This window comes from Candida parapsilosis, contig 005806 (genome assembly GCF_000182765.1).
Source record: "Candida parapsilosis strain CDC317 annotated contig 005806".
NCBI classification, from domain to species: Eukaryota; Fungi; Ascomycota; class Pichiomycetes; order Serinales; family Debaryomycetaceae; genus Lodderomyces; species Lodderomyces parapsilosis.
The window spans coordinates 88,562-111,954 of record NW_023503279.1 but is presented as its reverse complement, the minus strand read 5'-3'; the positions used below and the strand labels follow the sequence as shown (position 1 = coordinate 111,954).

General features: G+C 39.0%; 13 protein-coding genes across 13 annotated transcripts; 7 read left to right on the top strand and 6 right to left on the bottom strand. All coding sequences in view use genetic code 12, as the record gives it.

Annotated features, from left to right (window-relative positions):
- Positions 1-143: 143 nt before the first annotated feature.
- CPAR2_300590 (MFS transporter) lies at positions 144-2,006 on the bottom strand (the record flags this gene model as incomplete). The annotated part of the gene is made up of 1 exon (XM_036807408.1): positions 144-2,006. One exon carries the CDS (start codon positions 2,004-2,006, stop codon positions 144-146), a length of 1,863 nt encoding a protein of 620 aa, XP_036664248.1.
- Positions 2,007-3,146: 1,140 nt separating this feature from the next.
- CPAR2_300580 (uncharacterized protein) lies at positions 3,147-3,812 on the top strand (the record flags this gene model as incomplete). Its single annotated transcript, XM_036807407.1, has 1 exon — positions 3,147-3,812. The coding sequence occupies one exon, from the start codon at positions 3,147-3,149 to the stop codon at positions 3,810-3,812; it is 666 nt and encodes a 221-aa protein (XP_036664247.1).
- A 57-nt stretch (positions 3,813-3,869) lies between these two features.
- On the bottom strand, positions 3,870-4,685 carry CPAR2_300570 (endo alpha-1,4 polygalactosaminidase; the record flags this gene model as incomplete). Its single annotated transcript, XM_036807406.1, has 1 exon — positions 3,870-4,685. The coding sequence occupies one exon, from the start codon at positions 4,683-4,685 to the stop codon at positions 3,870-3,872; it is 816 nt and encodes a 271-aa protein (XP_036664246.1).
- Positions 4,686-5,285: 600 nt separating this feature from the next.
- Positions 5,286-6,001, top strand: CPAR2_300560 (uncharacterized protein; the record flags this gene model as incomplete). The annotated part of the gene is made up of 2 exons (XM_036807405.1): positions 5,286-5,332; positions 5,389-6,001. The coding sequence occupies 2 exons, from the start codon at positions 5,286-5,288 to the stop codon at positions 5,999-6,001; spliced, it is 660 nt and encodes a 219-aa protein (XP_036664245.1).
- A 168-nt stretch (positions 6,002-6,169) lies between these two features.
- Positions 6,170-7,396, top strand: CPAR2_300550 (GTPase; the record flags this gene model as incomplete). Its single annotated transcript, XM_036807404.1, has 1 exon — positions 6,170-7,396. One exon carries the CDS (start codon positions 6,170-6,172, stop codon positions 7,394-7,396), a length of 1,227 nt encoding a protein of 408 aa, XP_036664244.1.
- A 19-nt stretch (positions 7,397-7,415) lies between these two features.
- On the bottom strand, positions 7,416-9,251 carry CPAR2_300540 (uncharacterized protein; the record flags this gene model as incomplete). The annotated part of the gene is made up of 1 exon (XM_036807403.1): positions 7,416-9,251. The coding sequence occupies one exon, from the start codon at positions 9,249-9,251 to the stop codon at positions 7,416-7,418; it is 1,836 nt and encodes a 611-aa protein (XP_036664243.1).
- Positions 9,252-9,430: 179 nt separating this feature from the next.
- CPAR2_300530 (uncharacterized protein) lies at positions 9,431-10,675 on the bottom strand (the record flags this gene model as incomplete). Its single annotated transcript, XM_036807402.1, has 1 exon — positions 9,431-10,675. One exon carries the CDS (start codon positions 10,673-10,675, stop codon positions 9,431-9,433), a length of 1,245 nt encoding a protein of 414 aa, XP_036664242.1.
- A 258-nt stretch (positions 10,676-10,933) lies between these two features.
- CPAR2_300520 (uncharacterized protein) lies at positions 10,934-11,458 on the top strand (the record flags this gene model as incomplete). The annotated part of the gene is made up of 1 exon (XM_036807400.1): positions 10,934-11,458. One exon carries the CDS (start codon positions 10,934-10,936, stop codon positions 11,456-11,458), a length of 525 nt encoding a protein of 174 aa, XP_036664241.1.
- A 281-nt stretch (positions 11,459-11,739) lies between these two features.
- Positions 11,740-12,762, top strand: CPAR2_300510 (uncharacterized protein; the record flags this gene model as incomplete). The annotated part of the gene is made up of 1 exon (XM_036807399.1): positions 11,740-12,762. The coding sequence occupies one exon, from the start codon at positions 11,740-11,742 to the stop codon at positions 12,760-12,762; it is 1,023 nt and encodes a 340-aa protein (XP_036664240.1).
- A 39-nt stretch (positions 12,763-12,801) lies between these two features.
- Positions 12,802-14,706, bottom strand: MRE11 (MRX complex nuclease subunit; the record flags this gene model as incomplete). Its single annotated transcript, XM_036807398.1, has 1 exon — positions 12,802-14,706. The coding sequence occupies one exon, from the start codon at positions 14,704-14,706 to the stop codon at positions 12,802-12,804; it is 1,905 nt and encodes a 634-aa protein (XP_036664239.1).
- Positions 14,707-14,841: 135 nt separating this feature from the next.
- On the top strand, positions 14,842-19,854 carry GCN2 (serine/threonine-protein kinase; the record flags this gene model as incomplete). The annotated part of the gene is made up of 1 exon (XM_036807397.1): positions 14,842-19,854. The coding sequence occupies one exon, from the start codon at positions 14,842-14,844 to the stop codon at positions 19,852-19,854; it is 5,013 nt and encodes a 1,670-aa protein (XP_036664238.1).
- Positions 19,855-19,917: 63 nt separating this feature from the next.
- CPAR2_300480 (uncharacterized protein) lies at positions 19,918-21,606 on the bottom strand (the record flags this gene model as incomplete). Its single annotated transcript, XM_036807396.1, has 1 exon — positions 19,918-21,606. One exon carries the CDS (start codon positions 21,604-21,606, stop codon positions 19,918-19,920), a length of 1,689 nt encoding a protein of 562 aa, XP_036664237.1.
- Positions 21,607-22,637: 1,031 nt separating this feature from the next.
- Positions 22,638-23,387, top strand: PSF1 (DNA replication protein; the record flags this gene model as incomplete). The annotated part of the gene is made up of 1 exon (XM_036807395.1): positions 22,638-23,387. The coding sequence occupies one exon, from the start codon at positions 22,638-22,640 to the stop codon at positions 23,385-23,387; it is 750 nt and encodes a 249-aa protein (XP_036664236.1).
- Between the last annotated feature and the right edge of the window lie 6 nt (positions 23,388-23,393).

The window sequence follows — 23,393 nt, the reverse complement described above, 5'->3', positions numbered from 1 at the left end:
ATCTTTCACTTCCAAGTACATTGAGCTCGGCTGAATCTACTCAAATTACACGATTATCAAGATTAAGCTTTAAATTCCCTAAAACTATACGCTTTAATACTCTATCTATAATAAACATCTCATTTGTCTAATTTTAATATCACCTACTTCATGGCAAACTTTGACTTGCTTCTAATGTATCCTCCATATTTGTAAAACAAAAATGGTACGGGGATCATCAATGCGCCTAAGCAACCCAACAATGTGGCAGCCCATTTGATGGTCAAGTTGTTAAACATTTGTGTATCAAACAATGGAAACGCGGCACCAGATGAAGCTCGCAAAAAGGCATTTGCAGCCAATGCAGATGCAGCAACATATAAATAACAATCGATAATATAGTTCATGGTGGGTAAAAAGATCAACATTAACCCATTGCCAACAAAGAATGCACCAATGACGGGCACAATCCAGTGCACATGCTCAGCATAATCACCAGTCCACCCTAGCCAAAAGATACCAATAACAAAAGTAAACCCACCAATCATGATTGGTGGTAATCTAGCTTCAGGGGTTGGCTTTAACCCAGCATCCACTTTCTTATTCAATAACATTTCAAAGTACACAATTGTAATTCCACCGGAAAATACACCAAGCAACATAGACAAATATGGCAATTCGGATACACCTTGAGACCAATGGTAACGACCGGAAAACACAAGTGGGACAACTGTCAAGAATGCATAAAGCATACCATAAATGAAGGCATTATAAATACTGACAAGGAAAATGATTGGTTCTGTAAACAAGAACCTCAATGGTCTCATGATGTTGTTTCTGACAATCTCATTCAAATTCAAGGAAACTTCTTCATGAGGAGCAAAAATACCCCAATTACCAGTTTTTCTTCTCAACAACTCGGCTTTTCTCATCAACAAGATAGGATGATGAGTCTCTTGCAAAAAAAATGTGTTCATAAACAAAGCCAAACAACCAATGATAGCAGACATGTAAGACGTCCATCTCCAACCCAAGCTTTGATTCTTGACAATGAAACCACCCAACACAGGGGCAATCATGGGACCACCAAACAACACACTTGCAAACACCGACATTGCTATTCCTCTCATCCTAGCTCTATACAAATCAACCATTACTGCTGGTGCAACCACTAAAGGTGCACTCCCCACTAATCCAGAAAAGAAACGACACAACATGATGGTTTGCAAGTCTTTTGCAGCAGCACATCCAAATTGAAAACTGACATACCCAAGACACGAAACTAGCATCACTGGCTTTCTTCCGAATAACTCTGACAAAGGTCCATACACGATAGGACCGGCAGCAAACCCAAACACAAACAACGAAGTAGTCAAAGTAGCAACCGATGTCCCAATATGGTAAATTTCTTGCAAATCACGACTTCCTTGAGAAAACATGGCTGATCCTATCGCAACTGACAAAGATGCCATGGCTACTGATGCACTGTATAATAGCTTCTTCCAAAGTGGATAATTATGAGGGTGATAAGGATCATTTAACCCATTAAATGCTACACAATATGGTGTTCTGTCTGGGAACATTGGCGGCAATGGAATGTTTTCACCCAATGTGAGTCCCACGTCATAATCGTACTCTTGTTGTAGAAAAGACGTAGTGTTTGTTACTTTTCGTGAGAGCTCTCTTGATAACTGTGGGTTTGTTTCATGTCTGCTTAATTCATCACCTTCTCTTGGGTAGACGTAATCTGACTCTGGATGGACTTCTTTTGAATTTCCTTTTTCTATATCATGGCCCTGAAATGGTTTTAGTTCTGAACTTTCATCCTCATTTTCTGTATTGGTTTTAATTGAGGAAAGATTAGATCCAGTTGAGTCATGATGTCTTTCAGGGTATGGTGCATCACGGTGGACTGCTTGTGGGTGAGGCAACTCTTCTATGTCTTGACTTTGTGTATGTGCATTCTGTGGCGAACTTTCTTGTTGGCCAGGTGTCGTATCATCCAACGAAACAGGAACTATAGGCATTGTATTCCTCTTATGGGTACTTGGCGACTAATTTGTTATATTAGATATAGTATTTACTTCAATTATTTTTGGTACAGTGCAGCAAATGTCAACCCAATTAATTTGCAAAGATGGATTGATAAATACATAGTTTCACAAGTGAAAGGGATATGTACCTATTTATAAACGTTCAGATTGCAGTTGATTTAAAAAAGGAAAAACTGATCTCTAAAGGTTCCAAAGCTTAGCAAGAAACCCGAACTTTCAAAATTGAAGCCTTCTTGTAGAACGATAGACTTATTTGGGAAATAATTCCGATAGCATAATATAGTCGTAGTTATCGGGTCCAAGAAAGACACGTTTTCAAGTGAGGAAGGGCTGTAAGCCATACACCAAACAGCCATAACCTTGTCTTCTCCGACATTGTTTTTTTTTTCTTCAACGGTCACAAACATGAGAACGGCGCTGAATAAAGTAATAAATCCGGCCATCAATTACCTTCTTTCTATTTTCGCTTTTGTTTTTTCTTTTTTGCGTTTTTTTGTTTCTTTTTTTCTCGGTCCCTGGCGAGGCAAAATACGGAGTTAATAAGTTTGGAATAACCGCTCCCTTGCACAATTATACACAGACACACACACAATTAGATTCACATACACGACATAGCATTTCTTAATCCTCGGGGATCTATGGAGGTTTATTTTGATGGAATTGATAGCTTATACGTGTAGTTGAGGTCTCATTAGGCAACAGCATTGACAAGATGCGATTCCAGATCTAAATTTAGTTTAGCAATCTAATGCTCCCTAAAAATAAGAATAAATCGTTGCCCCCCCCAAAATGGTGCACACTCTTGGGCTGCAAGTATGGGCCAATGCAACCCGAAGTTTCAGTGCTGGTAGATCATGCCACAGCAGGAATGTCAAATGTGTCTTAATATTCACATTGCGTGTCTTGTTGTTCAACTATTATTTGTATTTCCTTTTTCGGAATTGCTAAACTACCAAATGCTAACTCCGTCTCGTGGAAGTCAAATTACTCGAAAACTAAATAAAGCTCTGCTTTTGCATTATCCGGCTTTGTGGAACAGTTCATTGACGGACCGGAAATACCTCTTAACTTCCTCCGTATGTTTGCGTAAGTCTAAGCGAGCAAGGTGAGGGAATGAAGTTTATTGTTGTTCCTCAAACAGGGTTGGCAAGAGCCCATTTCAAGGAATTAGATCACCAAATTGAGTTGAACAAGCAAGTATACATTGATGGTCCTTACGGAGGAACATTTAGAGATGTTACAAAGTTTGATAAAATAGTGTTGGTTGCATCAGGTAGTGGTGTTACAGCAACCATTCCATTTTTGCTGTATGTTGCACAATTGCACCAACAGAAGTCACCCTTGGCTGACAATTTAAAGTGTGTCAATTTCATTTGGGTGGTTAGACACCAGAAGGATATTAAATGGATTGAGGATGAGTTGACCAAGTGCCAAGAAGTATTGGGTAACAAGCTACAATTGGATATCAGAGTATGCAACTATCTTGTTGAAATGAAGAAATTGGACGACAAGATTGATACTGAAAAAAGTATTGAATCGGATGAAGCAGCTGGGGTCAAGTTGCCCATAACTTATGGCAAACCTGATGTACGTGCCATTTTGAACTCATTAACTACAAGTTTTGCTAAGCGGAATATTATTGTTTGCTCAGGAAGCAATTCAATGCAGACTCAAGTGTCGCAAACAGCATCAGAATTCCAGTCGTTGGTGTTTAACAATGATTTGAGAAATACAAATGTCGAGGAGATATACTTGCATACTGAATGCTTTGGTTGGTAGAGGAAATCGTGTGTACAATATTTATTCACTACATGTTTATTTTATTTATTCATTCACTCAGTTTGGACACTGGTAAACCCATTCGTTCAAATTCCAGTGTTTTAAAATGGTAGAAAATCCGCCAGTATGTTTAAAAGTACAATACTCTTTGTACACTTTTGATGGCCAATGGATTTTACTCCGTTTAGATTTTTTTGGGTATTCAATATGGAAAACTGGCTTTTTGGCCTTGATGAATGGCTGATACTGTTTGCATTCACCATATTGGCCACATTGTTCTTGAACTGAGAAATCAACATAAGACAACACTTGTTTGATGATATCACCACCATTCTTTAAACCTATGGCTAGTCCATGCTTTTTAGCATATTTTGACAATTTCCTAACGTAGGCAATTGAATCTTGTTTACTCCATTTCAATCCGGTTTTATGAGCGTATCCATCAATATTATCTGGGTCAATTGCATCGCACCCTTTTGTCTTGGCTAACAAGATCCTGTTTTGCATGATTTGGAAAACATTTGATGAAGTTATGTTAACCCACCGTTCACCTTCCCATTCGTTCAAAGGCTTACCTAGTTCAGCTCTGGTGAAATTTTTAGCATCTGGACGCCATTCTTCAAAAGTGCCAGCGGAAAAGTAACAAATGACAATCTTGTCTTGCGAATGGAGTGTTTTGATGAGTTTTTTAGAGCTGTCAAATAAATCAATATCGTAAATTTTGGTTTCGGGGTTGATCTTTCGTGGTGGGTTGTCCAAGACGCAATCCCATGAGTCGCCTACTTTGGCAGTCCATTTTGCAACTGCACTGGGTGCGAAATAGATTAATGTGATGAGCCAAGAAATCAAAGTAGTTGTATAAGTGGATATCATACCTGTGATGATGAACAGAGTAGTTTCTGGGCAGGAAAGCGGAAGATGTGAGGACTATTTGAAGACTTTTTATAAATAGAAGCATATAAGTATGCTGATCTTTCTGTAAATGCACGGCGGTACAATTATTTTCTAAATACGGAGTATTCCTCTATTTTACGATTGTCATTTGTTTTTTTCTAGAATGCGTATGTTGCCGCCCTATAGTAGCACTAAAGGTCAGTCAATCAAGTGAGGGGGCAAAGCTCTGTCCGAAATAAGGTAAGGCTATGCTATTTTCATCTACCACTTGCGATACCCTTCTCTTGAATCAATGTAAAGAAGTCGCATCGAGGTCTAAGCCATTGCCGTGTCGCAAATATAAGTCATGGACCTCAGTTTACGACAATGATAAAAAAATCCAAAATTTTTTGTATTGTTGTCGACAGATTTGACTCTATAAACTCCAGTACACTTCAACCCTCATCACTGAAGAGCAATCCATTGGTCATGACAGTTCCAGATTTACTTCTAGATCCTCAACTCAAATACTGGGTATTATTACCCATTTCACTTGCAATGGTTTTAGTTGGTTTACTTCGATCTAGCATTACCTACTTGATGCAACCACAACCTAAACTTGAACCATACAAGAAAGTGAGAGAAGCGTATGTTAATCTAATCGACTCAATTCACCAAGCATACTAACTTCACCTCTTTCTAGACAATTTCTTTTACAAGCACGAGCTTTTAGAGAAAACAACCATGTTTTAACCAATGAGGAGTTTGAACAATTCAAAGCATACTTTATTGAAACGTTATCTACGAATGAATTTTATGCAGAAGACCCGAAAAAGGAAGAACCAGTCAATCCATTTGACCCAAACTCCAACGAAGCTATTATGCAAATGGCAAAGGGTAATTTGCTCAACTATATCCCGCAAACATTGATCATGGGATGGGTCAATTACTTTTTCGCTGGATTTGTCATTATGAAACTCCCATTCCCATTAACTGATGGTTTCAAAAGCATGTTGCAGAATGGAATCATGACTCCTAACTTAAATGTACGTTATGTATCATCCATTTCATGGTATTTTGTCAATTTGTTTGGATTACGGCCAATATATTCCATTCTCATGGGATCATCTGAAGCTGATGAAATAATGAAACAAGCGTCACAGCAACAACATGGTCCAATGCCAAACATTGGGGGGCCAGGTGGACCCAAGGCTGATAAAGTGTTTGCTGCTGAGGCGGAAAATATTCAAATCTTGGATCATGAATCGTTCTATGATGGGATTATTGAAAGATTTATTGAGAAATATGGCTCGTAGATGCTAGCTTTTACTGTAGGAAATGTGAATAGCGTTCTAAACAGTGTACTGCTTCGGAATCTTGTGACTGCAAATATTGCGCGACAGAAGACAAAAGAACTTTCGCTCTTGTAGAAAAGATCCATCTCTTTATTTCATCGCCATTTCCGCCACTCTTCCAGCAACACCATGTCCACCGTAGGAGAAGCTCAGCCAACACAACCTAATGCCAAGCCAAAGCCAGTGATATTTTGCATTGGTATGGCTGGGTCAGGTAAAACCACATTCATGCAAAGATTGAACTCACACATCCATTCAAGGAAACAGATCCCCTATGTCATCAACTTGGACCCGGCTGTACTTAAAGTCCCATTTGGTGCTAACATCGACATAAGAGACTCAATAAAGTATAAGAAAGTGATGGAAGAGTATAATTTAGGACCAAATGGTGCAATTGTCACTTCATTAAACCTATTTTCCACAAAGATTGATCAAGTCATCAAATTGGTTGATAAGAAGCAGGATAAAATTTCTGATGTAATTATTGACACACCAGGTCAAATCGAATGTTTTATATGGAGTGCCAGTGGGTCTATTATAACTGAAGCATTTGCATCCTCGTACCCTACAGTGATTGCTTATATTGTTGATACACCAAGAACAACAAGTCCTACAACATTCATGTCCAACATGCTTTATGCATGCTCTATATTGTACAAGACTAAGCTCCCCATGATCGTGGTTTTCAACAAGACTGATGTGCAAAGTTGTGAATTTGCCAAAGAATGGATGAGTGATTTTGAAAGTTTCCAAATGGCGGTACAAAAGGATCAACAAGAAAACCAAGAACAATCTAGTGGATACATGAGTAGTTTGGTCAACTCAATGTCGTTGATGTTGGAAGAATTTTACTCTAATCTTGATGTGGTCGGAGTAAGTTCTTACACTGGTCAAGGATTCGATGAGTTTATGGATGCCGTGGACAATAAAGTTGATGAATATAATGAGTTTTACAAGGCGGAAAGGGAAAGGATATTGAAAAAGAAAGAAGATGATGAGAGAAAGAGGCAGACAAAATCGTTGAACAAATTGATGAAGGACATGGACATGAAGGATAAGAAAAAGAGTGAAGATGGCGAGGTTCTATCAGATTTCGATGATGATGATGAGGAAGTAGATGAAGAGTTGCAAGGTGAAGTATTGCCTGACGACGAGGAAGAAGAAGCTCGTGGCTTGGCTGAAGTCGGTAACCCATCAAGAGAATATACGTTTGCCGAAGATCGTCAATCAGAATTGGACCCTACCAAAGATGCCGATTTACAAGCAAGGTATCAACAAGCAATGGAGTCTAGAGGGAAACCTGTCTCGTCACAAACAGCAGAAAATATTGCTCGTTACATAAATAGATCGCAATAACTACATCTGTCTAAAAGATTTATTCACTAAATACATCATCTACTTTAAAAGGCTTTTTTTTCCATTCATCTTTGAATATCAAATGGGGTTTCTTTTCCGCTAAGTGTAATATTGTCTTTCCAAATTCGGAATTACACCAGGCAAACCAAGATCTGGTGTACGAAGCACCATCTTTGGAATTAACATTGACACTTTCGTGCATGAGACCAGACCCAGCAGTAGTATTCATAATCATATGTAAACTATTGACAATTTCCTCGTCAACATCAGTGGTTCGTATCCTCATTAACAAAGACATTGGCCAAGCGTTTTTAATACCTATATGTGGGCCGCCAATACCTTCGAAATGGAAACCTTTCAAGTAATATGGATTACCTTCTTTGGTCAAGATCATTTTCCTCGTGTTTTGATAAACTTGATCATCTCGAGGAATGTGGCCTAAATCAGGGATGGATAATAGTGATGGGATATTTGCATCGTCCATGAATGTAGCACTGCCATATCCATCAACTTCATAGGCGTAGACCTTGCCATAAGTTGGGTGGTTAACAATACCAAATTTTTCAATACCAGAAGTCAACGCTTTAATAAAATAATCAGTCTTTTTGATAAACACTTCAATCTCGGCACTCATCCGATTGGTCAATACATCTTCATTGAGGAAATTCTTTCTGGTTTTGATCAACTCCGTCAACATGTGTATATTACCAGGAATAAAAAATTGTAAAATTGTAGCATCATCACTGGGTCTAAATGCGCTTCGAATTAAACCCGTGCCAAAGTTAACTGGGTTTCCCACACCTCCTAGAGGTAATGTTTCTGATCCAATATTGGTATTTCTTTGGAATGAATAGTAAAATGGTAGAGCCTGCCCCGATGCTTCATCAAATGATGGTTCACTCTCTCTTCTCAACACAATCAATAGCTTTTCATATGCTTGGAACCAGTGATCATTGAGGAATGAAACATCACCACTTGAGTTTTCAAAATATTCATTAGTCAAGGTCAAGAATGACGCGAGGGAGTCAATTTCATATTTACATTCAAAAACTTGTCGCCAATCAGGTCTCGGGTACACATTATCAAATGCTGTATTACCTGGTTTGACTTTTGATGATGGTGGAGGATGAAATGCATTACAATAGGGGGAGTTATTAACATAGTAAGCTTGTGTGTTGATTGCCCCAAGAATTAATTGTTTAAGTTTTTCATCGTGCTTGATCAATGGTTGATACACTGATAATTGCCTTGCTGCATCTCTAAGCCATTCGGCATGAATATCTCCAGTGACAATGAACGATTGCGGAAGTAACAGCTTTCTTATCAAGTTTTTCTTATGCCCTTCATCTTTAACCATGTGCCACAACACCGTCGTGTCCAACGTATTGGGTAAACAATTCTCCACCAATCTAGCTAAATCAGGATCAGCAATTCTTTGTTTCAACTCATCAATCACTGACTCGACGGCTTTTGATACAAATGTTCGACATTTTGGAGCTGGTCTCATGTATGGGTATTTCTGTACACCTTTCGAGAATGGTGGATGACGATGTTGAGAATAAGTAACGTAATCAGGACAATGCTTGACATTTTTATCCATTTGTTGAAGAAATGTTTGATCTATTTCTCTTGTGTCAAGATGCGATTGTTGTTGGGAATCATGGTCGGAACCGGCAAGCTTGGCTATCTTGTTCTCTTTTGACGCTTGTAAATATTTGACTTTGTCCACTGGATGGTTCAACTTGTCATCTTGTGTGGCACTCTTGTGACGAGTAAATAAGGAATAGATTATACATATTGATAGTAGAGCTACAAGTAGCTTAGTGTAGTGATGAAGTTTTGACTGGGGCACCATTTTCGACCAAATGTGCGGAGAGGTGGACAGCTTGATTTGTGGTGATAGTGGTTATCAAAGTATTGAATTTTTTTTTTTTTTCGGTTGTCATTTGTGGAGGGTTGTGTGGATGGACCAATGTAGAGAAGTAATATCCTACAACACGCAATTTATGTACATTTACTCATCTGGCCACTCAATTAATCTCCCTTAGTTAGATACAATGCATCCTTCTTGGAATTGAAATTTGTATGTGTCAACCCCGTCGAAGCAATTGTTTGCATGACACTATTTAGTCCAAGGCCATCAGAGTCATGTAACTTGGCCAATTTCAAAATATCTTCATAGCTCGAAGCGTGTTGGAGATCCTCAGTTGTAATAAGGCTTTGCAATAAGGATCTAATTTTGACATTACCTAGAGCTAGTCTAGCTCCAATAACTTCAAAGTTGGCGTTGGACCACAACGAGTCAAATGTTGTAAAATCAGCATCAAGATTTAGTATGTTGAGCATATAGAACTTATTATAGGTTAAATTGTAAGGTAATGCTTTTAAAATTGTTGACACTTGAACCCTTCTCTCAATCATTTGCATCAATTCATCCAACATTTGTGTCAAGCAGGGGTCATCATAGGCCAGCTCCAGTAAATTTAATACATTCGACACCTTTATTTGTTGTTCCTTTTCGATTTGGTTTGCTAAATCATCATTGACAAGCTTGACATCATTCCATGGTAGTTGTTGAACCAATTTTTCAAACTTTCCACCTGGATTTTTCATATAATTTTCACTCTTTAATGCTAGGGAAAGTATATCTGGGTGAGCGACTTTGCTCAATTCTAAAACAGGTAATTCCATGTCCTTGATTCTTTCATTCTCTTGCCTAATATTGTTTCTCAAATCAAAATACAGTTGATCCCATTGATCTAGTGATGCTGTGGAAAATAAATCACACTTTTGTTTGAGTATGATTATTATTGGAGCATTCATTAACCTCTGAAGGTAAAACTTGAAAATTTGCTGGTGCAGTTTGTGTACTGGGATCGATACAAGGGGATTGAAATACGATTGAATTGCAGATTCAATATCTACACCATAAACACTAGAGTTTTTTCTAGCATTCGGTGATTTTGGTAGTAATCCATCTTTTTTCCTAAACTGTGATTGATCTTTGAATAAATACTTTGTTTGTTTTAGCTCATTAGGGCCAAACTGTATGGGATCTTGATATAATCTTCGTTCTCTATTTCGATCTATTTTCCAATCCGTCCCCTTTCTGGCATTTTTACCCAAGATTGCCCATCGTTTGTTCCGTAGATTCGGTTCAGATGTGTTTTGGAGAAAGGATTCCACTTCCTCTGTAAATGCTGTATTTTGTTGGTGTGTGACATTTTGATAAAGATTAATCAATCGTCGTATCGAGGGTGGAATTTTGTTAAAGGACATGAAAGGTACTGTATAATGAGGTGTTGTTTCTGTTATTATTTGCCCGAGTCAGTTCATTAAAAAGGCGATGCAACCTTGTGCTTTTGAGCCGAGGAGATGAGTTGGAGATGAGATTGTAGCGCCAATAAAAAAGTCATGCTTAATCAGACGCCAGTAAATATGTACTTCATCCTTTTTTTTCTTTCAGTCCCTAAGATTTTACTATTGCTACAACACATTTTTTTTACACACCTCATCCACCAAATAAGTCTACCCTCAATGCTTTCCAGATCAATCCGTTATTGTTCCAAGAGAATTCCCAAGAGACAAGTCCCAGCGGCACGCTCAATTTTCTTCGTGTCAAGAATTACTCCACAAAATGTCAAGTCGTTCCCCACAAGGATTTTTGCAGTCAACTACAGTTCTGCTACTCAACCTGATTCCAATGGCAAGGGAGAATTATTGATCGAGTTTACATGTAACGTATGTGATGAAAGGTCATCTCATAACATGTCAAAGCAAGCTTATGAGCATGGTACTGTATTGATACAATGTCCTAAATGTCAAAGTAGACATTTGATTGCTGACCATTTGGGTTTCATCAGAGATGAAAAATTTGATCTCAAGGAGTACATTGAAAGCCAAGGAGAAAAGATTGACAACAGAGTGTTGGAATTTGAAAAGATCCCCCCTAACTTGGCTCACTCCTCGGGGCAAACTGCTGAGGAGGACACCCCTAAACAGGAAAAAGTTTTGGATCTCGAAAGTCCAGATGATAAAGTGATTAAAGACAAAAAGGAGTAACGCAATTGTATAAGAAGTTATATATCAAAGTAATGGATAACAATGCCTACCCATCTTTTGAATATTCTCTAGTTTCTACATTCTTTTGTTTTTTTGATTGCAAAATGGAAGAAGAGAAAAATTGCGACCCAATAAATAGAACACTGTAGAATTCTTTTGCGTTTGAAAGAAGATCCCCTGTTTTATAATTGACATTGCTATATAACTATTGAGCTTCGCTACATCAATTGCACCACTTGCTCTAAACAAAGTTTCGGTTTCAATATACTTTTCAATCCAGAATGCTTCAAAGAACTACGTTTTCCCTTAGATCTCAATCGCACATCTCGAGAGTAATTGGAGTCAGATTCAATTCATCCTTGAAAGATGAGGCACAAAAAGCAGCCAAAGGCATCAAAGAACAATATGACAAAACAAAAGAGACAGCAAATGAAAAGGCTCATGAGTTGAAGAAATCGGCACAAGAATCAGCAAAGTCCATTACGGACCAGTTTTCGCAAGAAAAGTCCATCAATGCCGAAGTTTTGAGCAAGTACAAGAAACAATTGGAACAGAAGGCCAAAGAGCTTGGCATCACCAACTTGGACGAGCTCAAGGAAAAGTTCAAAGATAAAATTGAAAAGACCAAGATTGAACTTGGAGCCGAGGATCCATTGAAACAAATTTTAGAGTGGGAAAAACAACAAAATGAGAAGAGTAAAAATGGCAGTGTTATCAACATTCGCAAGATTGACGAAAAAAGGGAAAAACTTCCATTCAAAGTGCTTAATGATTTCATAGACGTTGACAAAGCACGAGGTTTGCCAACTGAGGATATCAAGTTGATTTGGAAGCACAGATTTCTTGAAAAAGAAAGAGCTTTGCATGCATCTTTGGATAACAGACAATTTGCTGACATCTACGCAAATGCTTATAGGTATCCAAACTTTGTTTTGCCATTACCCAAGCCTCACAATGATGGATACGAGCTCGAGTTTGTGCAATGGGCATTTGCTGGTCCAAACACAATTCATTGCATGTTTACCACCTTGGCTGAGTACAAACTAAACAAGGAATTCGCAAGACCACATACAACACTCACATTCCATCAAGAATTTAGCCAAGATAAAGATTTGGTATTGATGAATGGGGTTAGCGAAAAGGAAGGTGGTTTGACGATGGATGAAGCTCAATTGCTCGCTGTTAATTTGCAAAGATTTTACAGTGGAAAATTCCCTCAAATGACCAAGTTATTGAAAGAGTTTAATGAAGGAAGCGCTGATTTTAGTGTTGATGAGTTGATAAAAGAGGCTACATCTGTATAGACACCAAGCTGTCATAAGCCAGAGATTTTTTTTTTTTACCTATTTCTTATCCCTTCCTTTTCTACGTCTGCCTCCTCCCCCTCCTGTGGCTCTTGCTTTCACTGGTTGGGGCGCATATTCCTCCTCACTCGTAAGTATTTCATTTTCGTCCTCAGCGTAAGTATCAGGATGCGACACGGAACGCCCACGTGATGACCCCGACAAGGGAGCGACATGTACTTCATTTTCAGAATCACTGGAGTCCAAGACAATTTCATTGCTTTTCGCTAGGGGCTTGTCTCCACCTTTAACTTTTGTTTTTGAACTTTTGCCAGCATTTTCAGCTTTTAAATTTAACTGCGCAAACGTTCCCTCTTTCAACTGCAAGAGAATTTGCTTAAAGGCAGTTCTCGAGTGCTTTTCGTCTTCTATACCATGAAACTCCTGATCGTCTATGTCAACACTGAGCAACATCTTCGTCTCCTTCTTGATCTCTGAATTGATATATTGATTTAGACTGTATTTGTCGTCATTGTCCACGTACTTTTTAACAGCTTCGTTCAACCCAGCCTCTGGAATTAGCGTCAATTGAGTCTGTTTCAAAAAATCACTAACAATATCTTGAAGAGCTAATTCGGTGGTGGTTTTTTCACCCAAGCTCTCATCCACCATATCATCACTAAATTTGGTTTTCTTTCTTAAAATCTCTGGCTGTTGTGGAGATTTCTTTTTGTAAAATTGAACAACATCATTCACATTGGCAATCCTCCCGACAAACTGATTAGAAAATCTTCGAACGTTTTCAATTTCGAAGCCCCCACTGTACTCAACTCTAAGTCGAATCAATGGTAGCGGAATATTTGGTGTGATGTTGTCCTGTTTCCCAGGGTTGGATGCAGTCAACTCCGAGTGACCCTGCAAATATGATTTGTTCGCAATCTCGATTGCGTTCTCCACTTCATTAGATAAAAATGCAATGACATCTGCTTTTGATGCTGCCCCTGGAACCAAATCTGTCTTCAGAAGTTCAATTTCTTTCAACACGAATGGTCTTACTGCTTTCAACTCGATCGGCTCCAACGAATAGTCATTTCCCTTTATATTTATGATAAACACTTTTTTGTCGGGCACCTCTCCCTCCGATAGGGATGTTGCAATTGAGGATCCTGCTTGTAGAACATCGAAAGACGTTTCCGGATTATGTACTGGGTATGGCACGCACTCATGTTCGTGGCCCCAGAGTACAAAATCAAGGAAATGGGGTAAAAAATTTTCGGGTATACATGAATTAAAAGTGTGCATGGCATGATTCTGATGAATGGCAAAGAAATTAAACCACTTGTCCGTATTAACCCCCGGTCTCTCAAATTTGACTTTACCATCTCTAAAGAGCCGGTGTAGCCTCTCATCTCTTACGTTTGACATCCCATATAGCGCTAATTTTGTATCTCCCTTTTCAAATAATATAGGCTTCACTGTTATCGATTCAGAATCCTTAACTTTACCAAAATAGTTGACAAGTCCTGACACTGCCAACACATCGAGGGCCAGGAGCAACCCGTCTCCAGTTGCATCATCATGGTTACCACTGATTGCAAACACTGGTATGGCTATATTCAAATTGGGATCTTCATAATTCACTTCGTCAACACCATTGAACATTGTGGTTGATGGATCACTCAATAGCTCCAATTGACACGCTTTGTCGCCCATGCAATTGGTTCTCAATGACTTCATAACATGATACATTGACTTCTTTGTAGGTTTGTTAATATGGAATAGATCACCACCTTGTACCAACATATCCACATCCTGTTCTTTAGCTATCCGGGTAATTTCATCAAAGGTCTTCCACCCGTCATCGCCTCTTATGGGATCATTTTCGAAGCACCCGACATGATTGTCTGTAGTCAAGAGTATTCGAATAGTATCCAGGCCATTTTCAATATGATCAACTAAAGGCATTTGATAGGAAAGCTTGATTCACGAGCGTGGTTTTTTTTTTGTGGGTTTTTCGAAACAAGAACAATGGAAACGGTTCATATCACGTACTACTCTTACATATAAAGGACAGAACGCACTTTACACAAACATTGATCTATGAAAGAGGTATCGATATCACTGGAATTGGAAACTAGACAACAGGATGAATTGAATAGCATTGCTTCGATATACGGTGATATTTTCAAGGATATAACTCCAAAGGAATTGATATGGAACAAGAAACCCAATCCACATTTCCAAATATTTCTCTCGTCCTCAGAGAATGAAAATAACCCAACAGTCTCAATCACTTTGGATATAGAGTTCACTCCAACGTATCCCTTGTCGTCGCCCAAAGTTAAATTTCTCAATCCTCAAAACTTATTAAAAGCACACGTTGCTCGTATAAAACAAAAGACCGAAGAGCTTATTAAAGAGTACGAACACGAGGAAGTTTCGTTTGCTATAATATCTGAGCTGAAATTTATACTAGATGATATTCAGGCGATTACGTCCAAGGTGCTATCATTGGAAGAGGAGAGGGAGAAAAGACTTCGAAACGAGCGAAAAGCATTGGAGGAGCTAGAAGAAAAAGAGCAGAAGGAGCTAGAGTCTGCAACGCAGAAGCGAAGCAAGGAATTGAATGAGCAAATACAGCAAATAAAAATTGAATTGGACGAGGATGCTGAGGAGGAAGAAGAGGAAGTAGAAGTTGCTCCCGTGCCTGGTAACAAAGATAATTACTTCATATTCGATAACGAGTTGGAAGATTCTCTACCAAATTGTAAACGGAGGTTCAAATTTAGAGCTGTTCAGGGATTCATTCGGTACACCAAGAGGGGTCTCTTTAGCTCCATAGGCAAACAGTTTATTGTCAAGCCATTTGTCAGTGAAGAAATCAAGGCGGAAGTTGATAAACATGGTCAAGAATTAAATTACCTTTTGACCGAAATTGATCTTAATAACCAATATTGGCAGCAAGATACAGGCAAGAAGGAAGTTCAAGAGTTGGAAAAAGAATTGCAATCCTGCGTCAATTTGAACAACCCCCACGTGCTCAAGTTGATCGGGTTTCAAATTGACAAACAAAACGGGTGGAAAGTTCGCTTGTTGACGGAGTTTTCATTTGTTTCTGAGCCATTGTTTGAAATCATGCCATCAAAGGGACATATGAGTCTACCTTTGGCCAGAATATGGCTATTGAACTTGATTCCCGTTTTAGAACAGCTACACAACTCTGGTTTTGTTCATAAACAAATCAATCCATTTACTGTTTTTCTTTTCGAGCAAGATAGAACTGGGCAAGGCAGTTTGTTCACAGATGCGACAAATATCAACTCATGGGGAAATGAAAATGGAAAAATTTTGAAATTAGCACATCCTTCATATGGATACAAATTTTTGAGAATGTTAGAAACGCATCCGAACACAGGCAGTGACAAGTTCCGCAAGGACAAAAATAAGAACCCGGATGTTTGGGCTCCCCCTGAAGTAAAACAAACGGGAGTCTATAACCAGAAATCAGATGTGTGGGATTTGGGAGTGTTGGTTTTGCGACTAGTTGTGGGTAAAGATGCATTGATTAAGGAATTTTCGAATCCAGACGAATTCAACAAAAAGTTTCTAGAGAAGGCGAGATTTGACCGCGATGAGTACGCTGACCAAGTTTATGATTTGTTGACCAAATTGTTGCAGCCAAAATACCCCAAGAGACCAACATTACTTGAGCTAAATGCTGTCAGATTTTTAAGGGATGGACCAGTTTTGAAAAAACAAGAGAGCATTGGTTACGCTGCGACAAATAACGCTAGGAGCAAGATGTTATCAAAGGATGTATCTATTCATCCGGCAAGGTTTTCAAGCTATACACCTAGCGCTCAATTATATAACAATGCTACTCAAGCACTCAGTCTGGAGTCGCGCGGCAATAGTAGGTATGAAAGAGATTTTGAAGAGATTGGTAGATTGGGAAAAGGCGGGTTTGGAGATGTTGTCAAGGCCAGGAATCGGATGGAGGGTACCTACTATGCTATAAAAAAAATCAAGCACAGGGCTAATAAGCTTGACTCGCTTTTAAGTGAAGTGTTATCATTAGCTCGATTGAATCATCAGTATATTGTGAGGTACTATGGTACTTGGGTTGAAGAGTTGGAGGAAAGTGTGGAAAACCTTGACGATCGTAAAATTGTTCCCCTTTCGGAGGAAACCTCTGAGTCCAGTGAAGACGGTTCTGAAAGTGAGGATGCTTCTGATTTAAGTTATGCCAATAGATCTTCATCGCTTTTGGCAACGCGCACCAGCTCCTTTCAAATTGATTTCATTTCAAACTCATTTGATCCTCGAATAGAATTTGATGATGATTCTTTGCCACAACAAAGCAACACTTCGGAGGACGTTTTTGAATTTGCTCATTCAACTGATGAGGACCCTTCTACTCACGACAGCACTGACCTTTCGGCGTATGCCGGCGGTGTGGACGTTTCAGGACGAATGGTGCATGTTGATCAACAAAACACTCAGAAAGTGTATCCAAAATCTATCTTGTACATCCAAATGGAGTTTTGTGAAAACAACACATTACTAAACCTTATCGAACAGGGTCTTCCCAATAATCCAAATGAGTACTGGAGGCTATTTCGACAATTATTAGAGGCAGTGTCATATATACATCGCGAAGGATTTATTCATAGAGATTTGAAACCGATGAATGTGTTTATTGATAAATCAAACAACATCAAGGTTGGGGATTTTGGATTGGCAAAGAATTCACAGTTTTTGTCTGCACTACCCACTTCGGAACAGATTTCAGAAAAGGTCGATGCTGCAGTGTCTAAGAATGGTGATTTATCGACTGTGGTGGGAACAGTATTTTATACTGCACCAGAGGTGTCATCAGGAAATTATGATGAGAAAGTGGACTTGTTTTCATTGGGCGTGATATTCTTTGAAATGTGTTATCCGTTAGCCACAGGAATGGAACGTGCCCTCACTCTCAACAAATTACGACAGCGTGAGTACCCTGAAAATTGGAAAGGAAATCAAGAAAAACAAATTGTCCATCAGCTTCTAGACCCAGATCCAAAAGCACGACCTGGCGCATCAGAGCTCTTACAAAGTGGTCGTTTACCGGTTGAACACCAAGATCAGGTGATAAAGGAAGCTTTGAAATCGCTAGCTGATCCTGCGTCTCCTTGGCAACAACAGGTGAGAGAAGCTTTATTTCATCAACCCTACTCGTTGGCAAAGGATTTACTATATGATGGTGGCCGAGAAACCATAAACAGCTCAACTAGTGATTATTTACTATTCAGCAAATTGATTGACGAGTTGACGAGTCTTTTCCACAAGCATGGAGCTGTTGAAAATATCAATATCAACGTTATTTTGCCTCGAATACCAGCGCAGCCAAAGGACATGGTTTATGAATTTCTTGATAGAGGCGGCTCGGTTATCACCTTGCCCTACGACTTGGTTGTCCCGGTTGCGCGGTTTGTCAGCCGAAATGAGATTAATGTGCCCAAATTCTATCGACATGATTTTGTTTATCGGCCAAATTTGCGAGGAATTGGCATGCCTGAAAAGTATAGTACAATGAATTTTAACATTACTAGTCTGTCAGATAGAGAGGTCATTGCCAATGATGCAGAATGTTTGAAGGTGGTTGACGAGGTAATGTGTATGTTTGGTCAAATACCAGCTCAGAAAATCATCTTCATCAATCATTATGATGTACTTGATGCAGTTGTGTCGTTTGTGTTTGGGAACACAAAAGTGGATGATCAAATAAAATGGGGTGTTTTTGCTGTCTTGTCTCAGTTGCGGATAGACAAATCTGTTGATGATGTTAAAAAGTATTTAAGAGAGGAGTTTCAAATACCTCGTACCGTCATAGAGGATCTTCTACTGAACTTCAACTTTACATGTTCCTTGTATGAAGCAAGACAAAAGTTGCAAAAATTGATGATTGACTCGCCGCAGTTGATAAAAGTGGAAAAGTCATTTGCTTACCTATCCAAGGTTCAGAGCATACTCAATCAATTTGGAAGAAAGTCCGAAATTTTGTTTAATCCATTGTACAACTATGATAACAGGTATTATCGCAACGGTATCATGTTCCAGGCGGTATTCAAAGGAGATAAATCAAAAAGATACAATAGAATCATCACAGGAGGGCGGTTCGACACTTTGATAAAATCGTTTACTGATGTATCTGTCACCGGATCTAAAACATTCAAGCCAAACAGGTTACATTGCGTTGGGTTTACATTGACCACTTCGTTTTTATTTGCGTTGATGAGAAACATCATATCTCGAAAATCTGTAAAGAATGATTTTACAAAATGGAAGGGAAGCCGTTGTGACGTTTTGGTTAGTTCCACGCAACAAGAATTTGTTGATTTATGTGGATATGAAATTTTGGGTAAATTGTGGTTGAAGAATATCAGTGCTGATCTCGTGTCAGCTAGATCACAAGATGAATTAATGCATGAGGGTGCGGTAATTGGAGCATCTTGGATCGTTTTGATACGACAGGGGCAACAGCTTGTGAGGAAATCAAGAAAGTCATCAAACTATAAGCCACTCAAGGTGAAACACGTACTCACTGGCAGAGATGTTGACCTAGACAGTTACGAGGAGCTAGTGAACTTTTTAACAAGTGAACTTGGTGTTTGTGAAGAAGAAATTGATGAGGATCCCACCACCCTGGGTCCCATTCCATCTGATGGTGATACTATTTCAGTCGAGCACTTGGATTCGGTTGATTTGGATCAAAAGGTCATTGTTGTCAATAACGAGGCTCCACGAGGCAGAAAAAACAACAAGAGAGAAAAGTGGGAGGTTGAAACCAATGCCAAGACTATTGGCTCTCAAGTAGTACAGAAATTGGCGCAAGGCCCCATACTCACATTTGACGTCAGAGATGAAGTCATTGATATGATTAGTATCACTTCGATCCACCAACAAGAAGAGTGGGTAAGGAAAGTTCTCTTTAGTGCAAACAATTTACCAAAAAGTTTTGCCATGAACATTTACAGTAACTTGGTGAAAGAGGCAGCTAAGGGTCATAGTTGGTGTATTTTAGTGGCGTCGAGAACATCACACTCAGCAATAGTAGATTTGAGAAGATAATGTATTTCGATAGCGATAACATATATCAAATGTTTTGTTGCATTATTACTAGTTATCTTGTTTTTATACTGACACAGATTCAATTAGATTCCTATTCTTGGCCTTCCAGTCCCAGTACTCTCCTAACCTCAACTTCCCGTATTTGGCATAGTCAAATTCAATGTTTGAAAGTTCACTTTGGATCATGGCCCATATACCCCAATAAAATCCTGGCAATCCATAAAACATTGATACTTCGTTAATTAAAATTTCAATTTCTTTGGGGTCGGATTTGGTAGAGTTTAGATAACTTTCACACCACTTCACAAGGACGGGGTTGGAAATAGAAGGTTCGGGAATTGCATCACGATTGCAGTTGAACCCTTGCCACTCTGCCAAATGGTTGGCTATATCAAATGCTCTTGGTGCTGGAAGCATGTACTCGTAGTCGATGAATTTGATAGGATTTTGCCCAACTGACGACGGTAGAGGATTTTCTGTGCCTTGGCGCGCTTGAAAGTCAAAATCTTCAGGAACAATGACATTACCGGAGAGCAAATCGCAATGACAAGAAACTATTGGTGAGTTCACCAGTTCAAGAATGGCTTTCAACCAGTGAAACTCCTTCTTGACCACTTCTTTCAAGTTTGCCTCATTAACATCCTCATTCAAATGTTGTTTAAATGAAGCTATCAACTCAGGATTGATTGGGACAATCTCAATCCAATCATCAATTAGTTCCCATACATTTGAAATGAATCGCTTTTTCTTAGTGATGTTTTTCTTTTTACCTACCGAGTTTCGTCTGGCTCCAATTCTCAAGGTTCTTATTTTATCAACACCTTCTTCAATTAGCTTGTAGTTTAATGACTTGTGCCAATTGCCTAGCTGTTGCGCAATAAGAGGGGACAAAGCTTCGTTGCTCAATTCTTCTGGCTTTAATGATCTCCCAGAAAGAAACCCGTATATAAGGCCATTTTTGAACCGGGCAAACACAGGAGGTGCTAAATTGATTGAGTTTAATATCAAATGCGAAATAAACTCTCTATGTCTATCGATGATCAAATTGGTCCCGTGGCCATAAACTCTGATTAATATTGTCGTGTCGTTGTCGTAGGTACATGAAAGAAGCATGTTTGTGATACCACCGGTAAGCTGAGAGATTTCGAGCTTCTTGGTATCTATCCATTGTGGAAAGACTCTAACTATTAAACGCCTCAATTGGGCAAAATCCGTTTCGAGGTTTTCGGCAAGATTTATGACGTATTTGGGAAAGTACAAACACGTCTTTTGAGGCGTTTCGTCCGCCACTGCATTGGGTAATGGTGATGGTGACCTTGACGTTGGTGACGGTTGGGATTGAGTTGTGGCAGATGTATCAGCTGAAGGTGCTAAAGTTTTCCCATTAGAATTTGTCTGGCTTGTGTTGGTGTCTGTTTCAACATCTGAGCCTGATGGGTTGTTTAACGAGTAAAGAAAGTTTTTATTCTTCAAGTAAAGTTTATCTGGCAAATAATCAGCATCGTACTTCAACAATGGCATCTTTGGGAAAGTTTCAGCTAGTCTACCATTACCCTCATCCTCTGATTCATCGTCTATAGGAGTGAAATGTATTTTTTGATTAGATATGTAACAATATGCCGCAGGATGAAATTCGTCAATTGGATTTTCATTGTCTCGAGTATCATTGAGCTTAGTCTTTGATGTTGGAAATTTTGACTCTGATGGTGTTTCACCACCAGTTGCAAGTGGGTCGTTTTCAACAACACTCATTTTTAGTTCAATTGTGTGGTTGTCTGAACTAGGGCCCTAAGTATGGCGTGGGAAGAGGGTTAAAATGTTCACTCAGTTGGTATTAAAAGCGGGTAGATACAGCAGTGGTGTGTGTGCTTTGAGTATGCTAGTCGGAGTTTTGATGCAAGCTAGCCTTTCTTGATCTAAAATAGCTTTAAATTGGTTTTTGGTTGTTGATTGTCGGTTATCAGGATTTTTCTCATTCAATTGTGTTTTTTTTTTTCTTTGTGTGAACTCAACGAACGTAACTTGAAGAGGGACAAGCAATTTTTTTGGGCTGTTGAAGAAACTGATTCACTGGCTCATTCTTTGAACTGACACCAGAAGGATCTTCCTTCTGAGCAGTTCGAAGTATTAGTAGTGGAGGGTTAAGTTTGTGTTGTTTGTAGGATTGGTCATACATACCTTTCACAGGGCAACGTCTGACTGTATTTAGGTTGAGACTCCATGTACACAAGATAGTGGAGACTATATACTCAATCAGTAAAGTAGGCTTCTTTTTTTAAAAATGTCTTGTCACCAAAAGCCCAACGTTAATTATTGTGTATTGGTGCATAGCGAATGGATTCAGATACTTGTGGCGCATTATGCATGTGAAATTGTCTGTTGGAAAAATCTATGAGAAGCTAAACACAACATCAGTCTCAACAATAATAATCTACATGGTGATTGAGATGGGGCATAGCAATCAAGTTATCACCTCTGAGAAGGGCCTTTAGTTTGCATTAGATTTCACACAAATTTGTATGATTTTTGCAATCAAAAATTACTTTGTAACAAAACTCTGAGTCGGAAAATTTTTCATTCACAACAAGGAGGGAGTTGAGTTTGAATTTGAGGCCCCGAGTACAGCGCCATTCAAGTGGGTATAGACAGCTAATAGTGGTATTAGAATTGGTTGCGAAAGTTAGTGGAATTCGCTAACCACATGGTAGCGGATGGAACGCGTGTAAATGATTCTGATATCCAAATATATCCTGAGTCAACTTGCACACGAAACAACACAAACAATGTATGGGGATCTGGCCAATAAGTTGGTTGCTGACGCTAAAAGATTCTCCAATTTGCCAAGTGTACCAATCTATCAGGCTGACTTGGTTAAGGACATCGTTAAAGAAATTAACGATTTGAATCGAGATGCAGAATACTTGTCAACAATTGAGGACAATATAAGGGAAGCTCAAGAAGAGGGCAACTCTACACAGCAAGAGGAGGACTACAAGATTAATCAATGCCAAACATTCGTAACACATTTATCCATGCGAAGGAATAAGCGATGCTTATTAGCCTATGAAAAATTGCGAAGCGATAAGCTTATTGAATTTGCGTGGTTGAATATCGATCCTGCAGAGCCAATTACTCAATCAGCGCCCTCTTCGTCATCATCCGGGACTGACACAGCAACAAATACTGGAGCCCCCTCTTTGCCAAATAGTAAAGCACTTCTTCCACAATCGAAGACGATCCCCAATTATACTACCCAATTGGACATGAACAATTTGAATCACTTTGAACAAGATTTCTACAAAAACTATCAAAATTTAATAACAAATTACAAGCTGAAATTTGGTGAATATTTGGACTTGACGGGTGATCTACAACCTCCAACTGATATATTCATTGATGTGAGGTGTTTAAAAGATGGTGGTGATGTTACAACTGAGTATGGTTCATTCAACTTGATTAAGGACTCTCAGTTTTACGTTAGGAAAAGTGACGTCGAAAGATTGATCCAACAAGGTTATTTAGAAGAAATATAGGAAGTA